This window comes from Chelonoidis abingdonii, chromosome 6 (genome assembly GCF_003597395.2).
Source record: "Chelonoidis abingdonii isolate Lonesome George chromosome 6, CheloAbing_2.0, whole genome shotgun sequence".
Classification (NCBI taxonomy): Eukaryota; Metazoa; Chordata; order Testudines; family Testudinidae; genus Chelonoidis; species Chelonoidis abingdonii.
In genome coordinates this window covers 63,827,362-63,837,869 of record NC_133774.1, presented here as the reverse complement: position 1 = coordinate 63,837,869, position 10,508 = coordinate 63,827,362, and the positions used below count along the sequence as shown (strand labels likewise).

The window sequence follows — 10,508 nt, the reverse complement described above, 5'->3', positions numbered from 1 at the left end:
CACATTTATGTCTTTAAGAAAAGTTGTGATGTTGTCACATTCATCCTGAGAGATAAGATCTCAAAAAAATACTATAGTCCGGTTTGACTAGGATGATCCCTACTTGTTTTCTAATTTAGACTTCTTTTTCTGTTAGAGAACAAGTTTATTTTGATGTGTGGACATTGACAGTGAAATCTTTCAAATGGTTCTATTTATTTTTGGCAGCAATTACTATGCAAAGGTTGTTCAGATTGGTTCAGCTTTCTGTCAGAACAGAAGGGATTATGGAAATCCATGCAGTTTGTTTTTCAAAATGTTCTATTAAGTCTTTGAAATACTGATGGATGGCCATAAGCAATCCTTTTTACTTATTCTTCCAGTGTACTTGGATAGACACATCTCTCTTCAGAAACTGGAGTTAATGAGGGAAGAACTGAACCTCAACGTTATAGCTTAATATATATTTATTAAACCTCTCTTTTGTCAGCAGCAGAATTCCTGAAATATCTGAAGTCATCAAAGGTCATAATGAAGTTTACACAAGACTGAACTTTGCAGTGCTGAGTTTATGTTTCATATGTGGTCATTCAAACAAAGTTTACTTTATTTAGAGTGAGCTTTGGGAAACATAGAGGTTAAGTCAATAACGTTCTTGACAGTCTTAACAAATTCACATATTTAGGACCAATGAGTATCTTGATAGTATCATACTGGTTTAAAAGACTGCATTTAAGGTAACTTTAGCACTTTTACGGTTTTGTAACCAATCAAGCTTCTTGAAAATCAATGAACAGCAAACAAAAAGGCATTTCTTATAGAGTGAATACTAACTTTCAATACAATATGTGCCTAAAACTTCTAAGTAATTAGATGTAGAAATATTTTATAATGATATCTGCCAAGAAATGTGGCTCTTACCACCAAGAAAATGAATTAATTTGGGAATATAAGAATGGAGAAGGGGCTATCCTTACTGACAAGATGTCTACTTTCTCCTTGCTTTAAGGGTTTGTTTTCATAGATGCTGTACTTTGTCCAAGATAAATATGTAAATGTAGTTTTATATATTCACATTTTAATCTACAATACTTGGGAGTTCGTATCAGATTTATATAGTGTAATTTTGAGATTAATTTTCTTATGCACCCATATAGTTGTCAAGTTCTCAATTTTTTTCCTAGTATTTCCCCCTCCCCCAAAAAAAGGCAGCGTAGAGGGGCATTACCATAAATGTTCTTGTCAAGGCAAATTGTTACTCCCTAACACCTATATCCACATAGATTAATAGGAAGATACGTCAACAAAACATCAAGTCAAATTGCATGTTCAACACTACTCATCACAAGTAGTTTAATTTTTCTGCCTAACTCAATTTTTTTCCACCTGCGGTTTGGCTTAGTAACGTAGAAGAACCTATACGATTTTTATTCTTAAAGTGAATGTGGCTCTTACCACAGTGGGTTATTTCATTGCTAATATTTCTCTGGAGAGTTCTACAGAACTTTAGCTGGGTTGTCTAATGAGAACCTTATGAATCTCAGTCTCAGCCTAACATTCCAAAAGTACATGGGAGGAAAAAACTTGTACTAATTCCGGGAAACCAAAACTATGTCTGTTTCAGCACATGCAGTCAATATCTGGATGAAAGAGAAATGTCTTTCACATGATTAGCTTCTCCAGCTAGCCTGTAGGTGGGTGTGTTTAACAGAAGGAAGCTGTAGGAATGAGCCTGTCAGACTGCCTTTACAGCTAATTAGCTCAGCATATAACAAAGATAAGTGAGCCAGGGAGAAGGACCCCCGGAAGGGTCTTTTGATTCTGGGTAATGTCTGATTGGCAGATGTTAAAAGAGAAGCGTTAGTAATCCAGAGCATCAATGAACTGCACAAAGTCAGTACAGGACTGGAATAATTCAGGCATGAGGATACTTTGTGGGTACACTCTGGAAAAGCAGAACCAGGATGGACAGAACCTTGGAGTCTCTGCAATATTTAATTGCCCAAGTACTGCCTCATAGAGACCCTGCCCTTGTATTTAAAGACTGTAAGTACCAAAGAAAGTTTCTTGACTTCTCAAACAATAGTTTTATTAATGTCAAATTTAAGTATTTTACCATTAAGATACTGAGGACCACAGCATATTAAGCAAATAGTCTGATTTTATGGGACATAGATGATGCTAATTTAAACTGAAGCTATACTATCTTCTGCTCTTGTTTTTGGTGATAATTGACTTAATACATTTCAAGTGTATATTCTAAAAGACTAATGTTCTTTCAAAACACTTCTTTGTAAGGGATAATTTGATTAAATTCAACAAACATTTTTGGGTCCTGTGGTGAAATCTCAGAAAATGATGGTGTAATTCTATAATAAATATTTTCTTTCTAACAATTAGTTTATTATATTAGACCAAGTATTTTATTAAGTATATATATAGTTAAAATGTTTCCTGTAAAAATTTTCTAAAAGCTGAACTCTCAACTCTGAGCACTTCTATTGGAACAGATGTAAAGCAGTACAGTATGCTGCTGTTTAAACCACAGCATTCTGTCCTGCAAACAGACTAATCTTTTTTTCCCTCTAAGACTTCTGAACAAACTAACTACATACTTTCTTTGTGATATTTTGTGTGACAGCAAATCTGTCAAACTGTTAAATTTTCCTTTCAAATCATATTAGTCAATTGCTGTATAAAAGTCTTTATTTCAGCATCAGCATTAAACTACTTCATGCAACTTTGTTTCTGAAGCTAATATGATTAACTGCTGTATATTGAACTCATTCATCTCTTGGTAACTCAGCTGAAATATATGCAGTTGAATTTAGCTCTCTATTCTACTGAGCCAGATTCTGATTCCGTTATTCATGATTTCAGTGGACTGATTCATGGAGTGAGGTGTTTTTCTACATGAGTAAGGGTATCTGAATCTTTCCCATTGTTTCTTACCTAGATTCATATATCAGTGCCTGGAGAAACAGGAATTAATAAGAATCATTATCCATGAGCAAATTCAGCAAAACATTACTTTAGATTCCATTATTTTGCAGTTTCCTCCATGATGAATGGGATCACTTAGTTTTTTTCCGTAAAAGCAAATTTTAGTTTATACCATTGGTTTCTGATTGTGATATTATGGTGCTTGCAGGTGTAATTTTAATCTAAATTGCTCTGTTATGTGCTGTAAAAAGATACTGCTAACATAGCATTTGACTCTGTTTGGGAACGCTTTCTTCACATACATATCTAACTGTAATCTATTTTAAACCCTCAAGCACAGTATGGAAGGTGCTTATTGAATCTCAGCTTCATTCATTTGTCAGCAGCTATATTAACAGCTTATTGCTATTTGTTTCAAACGGGGAGAAACTACTTAAGTGGCAACTGGTAAAGGAACTAGAGGAAATGTCTGTATACTGTATATTAACTGTTTTCTAATGGCCAGATTCCAATACTCTTACTTGCATTGAAAAATACTTCACTGTGTAAACAGTCTCCCTGAAATTAATAGGATCACTACTATAGAAAGGTGCTACTCAGTGAGTAAAGTATCAGAGTCTGACCGTGAAGTAAGAGACTTAGACAGCTCCATACACAAATAATATTGTTTCTCAGGCCACCCAGCAGGAGAACTTTGTATTGCTGTGGTAGACTCATGTAGTGCTGCAGTCCTGAGACCTTGCTCTGAGAGCCAGGGAGAGCAGACATTGCAGGAGCAAAGAACTTGATATCAATAGGGAGAGGAAAGGCATTCCCCTTTTTGAGTTTCCTTTGGTAACCAGTTCATAAAGATCAACTGACAAGATTTTGATTGAAAATGTATGTACCAGCTGCCCAGACAATGATACCATGACCACCCACAGATCTAGAGATGGATAAAGTAAAAGAGAAAAAGCAGATGCCCAAAATTATAGATAGGTTGGAATGTCACTTTCATAAGGGCTTTTTGAGCCACACCAGGAAGCACTCATTTTAAAGAATTCTAATATAGAAACTGCCCATCTTATGCCTGATCCTGCTATGTGCTCCCGCTGAAGCCAGAACGTAGACAGCACTGTATTCTAAAAGGTCCAAACTACTGCATAAATCTGCTGCCATTGAAGTTAGTGGGAGATTAAAGCCAAAATGATACTGTAGTTAATGGCATTGTCATGAAGAGGTTAGTATTGTCCTAAACCACCAGTCCTGGTACTGGGAGCAGTATTTTGTCAGTATGATTTAAATATGATGTGGGTAGAAATTATATTATAGAACAAAATATCATTATGAGCATGCCTGTTTGTATTATTATTTCTACATCTTTTACAAAAATTCAAGGTGCACAGGCTTCAAATATTACCAGAAATAATCCAGTAATGAAATCATATCTGTCAGCTATAATAGTGCTTTACTGCTTGTCACAATGCATTAAGAAAAAGATGGTTTTCCTTTACCTGACTGGGCAAAAATAACATCGCTAAGTATAACTGAAATATTATCGGCGGGGCTGGTAGCACCACCTGTTTTTAAGATTACCTGACACTTCCCATTTTAAGACCCTGTTTTCAGTACCTTATAACTTTGCCAAACTGTAACCATTCAGACTGAATTTTTTCTATCCCATGTTTCTGTCTCAGAATGAATTTTGTTGGAAAATGTCAGCCAAAATGGGTCAGCAATTTCTGATAACAAGGCTAGGGAAATACATTTTACCCATGGTAAAAAAAATTCTGGTGATTTTTAGTTTGTTTGTTTTGAAAACTCCAGTACCCCCGTTCTTTCCATTAGAGACTTGAGATTTTTCCAAGAAATTGGCCTTTTTGTCTGGACTATGCTTTTTGTTGTGGTTATTGAAAGTCTGCCCAAATTTGGCCAAGTTAAAAGCCTTTGGGGGAAAAAAAATTTCAGTTTACACATGCTCTATAAAGACTTCTTCGATTTTAGCAGCTAAATTCCCATGAGATTCCATTCACACTGAGGATGATCCAGCAGAACTGAGCAGAACTTTCCCTGCATCATCACTTGCTGTAGAATGCCTTTCCAACATTGCTATTACATTTATTATGGTAGTACCTTGGAGTCTCCATTATGGATCAGAACCCTATTGTGCTAGGTGCTGTACAACTATAAAGATGGACCCTTCCTCATAGAGTTTACAATTTGAGTAGGCTTGGAAAGATTAGATACACACAAACCAATTAAAAAAATATTTCCATCAATCTACTTTTACAGATAAGCAAAGTAAGAAAAATGCTGTTTAAGAACTGATTAGAATTTGATTTAAGTATATGTACTTTGTATATTTTGATATGTAATATTGAAATTTTGTTTTCACAGTTGTAGAGATTGGAAAAAGTGAAAGGTTATCTACTTTCTTAAAATAATTATCTGCCCTTTGTCTGACTCTCCCCCCGCATAACTTCTCACAACTGTGAACATTTAAATAGATAAAAAAATGAAAAAAATACTTTAAAAAGCATTGATACAATCAGTAGAAATTTTATTTAAAAAATTGAATTCTGTCAAAACTTAAGTAATGGACTATTGGCTTTTCCCTCACTACAGCTTTGTTGTAAAGCATTATGAAGTGTTCCAAAATTATCATCCTCGAATGCAGAATTTAAAAATTGTCTGTATGGAAACACGTTTACTTTTTTAGAAATATTTAAAATTAATGTTTTTGTGAATGTAAAGGTCAGTCTGTTTCTCAGAACCAGATTCTTGGCAGTAGCACCTATATCCTACAATGTTGGTTTCCTTAGAAATGGGTATCATTTTGTTTTTCAAGTAGAAGGGAAAAAGAATAAACCTGATCCTGAAGTCAATGGAAAGACTCCTACCCCAATACTTCGGATCAGCCTCTGTATGATCTTGGTAAATATTTCTCTGGCAGTTTTATTTATATAAATGGTGTCTGTTTGAAGCTGCTAGAAGGTTTGGAATGTAAGTAATACTCATCCCAGCAAAAATAGATTAGCGGACAGTGTGCAGGCGAGGCCTTCAAAAGTATCCCATGGATCTACATTTATTACACTGATGATCTGTGCTATCAATTTTTTTATTGCCATAAATTTGGGATTATCAAATCACTCATGAGCTGTGGAGCCATGAGCCAGTCTTTCCAAAAGAGCGGCAATAAAAGCTTTATATCAGACACCATTATTTAGACTATAAGCCCCCAGGATTATTATTTATTGACAGTAATGCCTACTGTGTCCTGGATACTTTCCAAATACTTACGAAGGATGGTCCCAGTTCCAAGACGTCACAATCAAAATCCTCAAGAAACTTTGGCCTCAATTCTTGAGTTTCAGCAAAGAACCCAACAGAGGCAAAGATGGCTTTAGGCCACACTTATGTCCCCTAAATTCTGGACAGCGATAGGGAGAAACCAGAGTCTATGTCAGTCTCAAGTGCAAGTTAGAGCATCCTCAAAGCTGGTCTAACTTTTGTGAACTGGTGATCCATCTTCCCAGAGTGAAGGAGCGCTCCAGCCACCTCCCCTTCACTCCAACATGCCACCAACCTGCACTTCTACACTAGAGGCTATGATGGCTCTATGCCACCAGGGGTTTCCCTCCCACCAAAGAAGTTTCAGCTGCCTGAATAGTGCACCGGGGCTATCCTGAAATCAAGTTCTGGCAACTTGTATTTGTACATCACTCTAATACTTTTGGCGCTCCAATATGCACATAAACAGTAATATCTTGTTCGTTACCAGTCTTCTTTTAGTGGGAATTTTTGTCTTCACTTATGTTTGAAGTATATTATGTCCTGTAGAAATTTAGCATGGGGATAAATGCAGCTTCATGGCATCACTATTAATGTACTAGCATATAAATCTGAAAACCATTATAGCATTGTTAGTGAAAATCCTAGTTTGTGATTATTATGCCTATGTCTGCAGCAGAGATCTGCATATATGTGTACATATACATTTATTCCTTTAAAATAGACTCTCAACTGATGAAAAAAAATGAACATGAAATACCAAAACTCCTATAGAACCTGATGGTTCCCACCTAAATTTCTGCCCCTTTTTTCCACATATTTAAACAATATAGGTTTGTTAGTCTGAACTCAATTTAACAACTTTTCCAAGATGCATGTGTTTAAGTTACAATCCATAATAGGATACAGCTGCAGGAGGGTGCACTTATAACTTATGATCTTTGTTTAAATGATATGGTTTCACTGATTATGTGCCACAGATTGATTTAAGAAATGTAAGACAACTTTAGTAGCCTTTCACTAAAGAATCTTCTTTAATGCTTAGCTTTTTTAACTCCAAAAGCTTTATTATTGTTCTCTGCATTTGAGTGTTCATTTAATGATAGTCTGTCAAGTTAGTTAAAACAACCCTTTTAAGTTTAAAAATGACAACATAGATGGTTATCCTGCATGTTCTTTGTATCCTGCTTTCTTTTGACATTGAAATGTTGTCAGGGTTATGACTCCATTTCACTCTACTGGTAAGACTGTATGACTTCTGTTCTGAATAGCTTCATTAGTCTAAGGGTTTCCCTTCTCAAATAATATCTCCATCTATGTGTGTGTGTTGTCTACTGTCCTGCTTACTCCCAATCCTCTACATGTTTGTTCACCTCGGGTAGGGTAACTATAACCATGCTTTAATATTAGTCCTAGAAATATGGAACCAAGTTCACTGCTGGCATAAGTGGACATACATCCTCTGAAGTAATTAATTTTCATTAAATTATGTTTCTGCTTATGCCAATGTTGAATTTGGCTTGTGGTCTCTAGAATGTTCCATATGCTTCCTTTCACAAAAACAAAGAAAATATGTCCCCCCTCCCACCAAGTAATGGAGTGGGTAGCAATACCTTGCATAGAGTATACATCCTCGTTCCAGTCATGGCAATTACCCAACCCAGAGACATAAAATATTTCTGTACACCTGGCAGAAATTAGTCATTTTAAGATCAGAGTTACAAGGAAATCCCATGCATTTATGCTAGTGGAGGTAGCAGGGAGAGCAGCCATTTTCCTCAGCCCCAAACCATCCATAATTAAATACAAAGCCCACAATGAACTTTAGTAACATTAAGGCTAGTACCATGATTATGGAATATGTAACAGAATCTAAACTTTCATTTAAATAAATAAATTAAATTCCTTGCCTCTTGTGATTCTGAGGAAAGCCTTCCAATTGTAAACCAATTCAGTGTTGTCCTCCTGAATCTGCCACCACCCGGGTACTAAAGCTCTGAGGTATAGCCTGCCCTGTTCATCTCAAAGCATCATTAACTTCTAATAACTATAGACAATTAAAATGCCAAAAATGTTAAGTGATTCACTGCTGGTCAATCAGTGATGGATCCAGTAGCAGTTTTTGTGGTGAGATCAGTGAAGTGGTTGGTTGTTATCAAGGATTTCCTAGGTAGGGTATCTCAGTTACCAAGCCAGCTGCACTTGAGCTCTCACAAAGTGAAATCATGTCTCCCCCAACTTTGACTGGCCTGCAGCCACGCTGGGTACCAACCATGCCTGTCTCAGAAGGTCCTACAGGGTTCGGCCCCCTGCACAAAGTACTCCTCTTTATGAGATATGGCAAGTGGTAATTACAGTGACTGTGCAGGTTTCATACAGCAAAGTATTGATTATTCAGAACCAAGGCATTCAGAAAAGCAAATCTTAACACATTAAACAATCTATCTGCATCTCTCCAGTTTTCCTTGCAAAAATAGTTAGATCCCATTTGTCTTCTAAGCACTCATCTCAAGGAGTTGGGATGACAAAGAGCATCCCTAGTGGTCTGTGGATATGTCTTTGTAGTTAACCCCTCTGACTGGCACCCAGGTTTTTTGTATGCAGGTTAGCCTCTCCTGATTACAAGCAACCTCACAGCAAAGTCCTATCCACCTTACTCTGTATCCTCAGTGTTTCTGCACTCACCCACATGTCTATGGGGAGTGTATCTCATGATTCTTTGTCCTGTAACATCCATGCAGGAAAACTTGTCCATTCTTTAGAGGGAAACGTGGGAAGGGCATTGGAGGAATGGTACTTGAGAGATTTTTGCCTGCATCCTCACTGCAAAGTGAGTGGGTTCCAGGCTGAGTTAAATCGAAGCCTGGATTCTAACCTATACTCCCAGCCAAATAAGCTAGCCTGGATTTAAAGCATCTCCAGTCTTGGGTCAAAGAGTTTGTGTGTGAATGGTGGGGAGTGACAGTTGGGGTGATGTCTGTGTGAGAACCCCAGCTAACTGTGCAGTGAAGACGTCCTCAGTCTTCCCGCCCCGCCCCACATTTATCAGAGGCTGTTTTTATTAGGATCTCAGCTCTTTGTCCCAGCTTTCCCACCAGAATCTTCCCCGCTCCTACCCTTGGCCACACTAGCCAGAGTCCAGCAGACATGAGACTTCAAAGAAATTGGGCCCTCTTGTTTCTGAGCACCAGACAACAAGGTTTGTCTGGAGCCATTGTCTGCTTTCTGGCCCTCCTAGTTGGAGAGCTCTGGCTGGGGTTAACCCTTTGAGACCATGTAGCCAGCATCATAATAAGAAGCAAGTAAGATGAGTCATACCAAATATTCACATAAACAACAGGTATCTCCCAAATTCTCCACATAGGGGATCTGAAATTTGAAGCAACTTGGAATTCTTAAGTCATCTCTTCTTCTGCCCTCTAGGAGATATCAACTTTCCAAACACAAAATTCTCAACTGCTCCCTGTGTGTCAAAAGCCCTAGGTCAGCTGTCAAAGCCTCTATTTCACCCTCCCTAAAAAACTTCTGTAATGGTTACACATTATTAGTACAAAAGCTGAACATTTGCAGAACAGCATAAAATACAGGTAATTCTAAAATAATATGGATAATATTGATTGTGCTAGTCATTTTTTCTATTTAATTCAATATTTTTTTTATTAACTTGGCACTGCCACATCTTTTCTTGTTTGTTGTAAAATTCAGTATCCGTGTCCCAGAAGCCAGGGGACTCATACCACAGAAGTTAGGTCCAGTTTACTGTATAGTCCACAAAGCCTTGGCTATTATGGGAACAAACAAAAGCACAGAAATGCACAGTAAAAAGATGTTCTTTCTATCCCCTTGTAATTAGAAGCTATGTCACATCAAGTACCTTGCACTGGTCTGAAACCCTTATAATGCCCATGAATGGAGGTAAATTAAGGATAAAGAATCCATGAAATCCTTATATTGTATAGTGGTCACATTCCTACCATTACTTAGATATTTGTATTACATGTGTGTAACAGACTAAAAGAGAGAGGAAAATGCATATGTAGAATATATGGGTGAAATTCTGGCCAATTGAAGTTGATGGGAGTTTTGGCATTGACTTCAATCGAGTCAGAATTTCATCCTATATCTTTGTTTAACTGATTCAGTGATGTTACAATATACTGAACAACAGATTTTAGAGCACATGTAATTAAACTGTTAGGAAAAGTAGTCACCAATGCACATAGGTACTTTAGTCATTGTTTAAACATCTTTGGCCATATTATATTTATTTTTTCAAATACAAAAAGCAAATTAAAGTAAATTACGTTAATTCAAAA

General features: G+C 36.9%; 1 protein-coding gene across 1 annotated transcript in view; it reads left to right on the top strand.

The window, feature by feature from the left end:
* The first annotated feature begins 1,727 nt into the window (after nt 1–1,727).
* LIX1 (limb and CNS expressed 1) overlaps nt 1,728–10,508 on the top strand; it is a 48,572-nt gene continuing 39,791 nt past the window's right edge. The window contains exon 1 of the mRNA XM_032798692.2: nt 1,728–2,025. Coding sequence (XP_032654583.1) covers nt 1,944–2,025 — 82 coding nt within the window. The 5' untranslated portion in view covers nt 1,728–1,943. The remainder of the gene's footprint in view (nt 2,026–10,508) is intronic.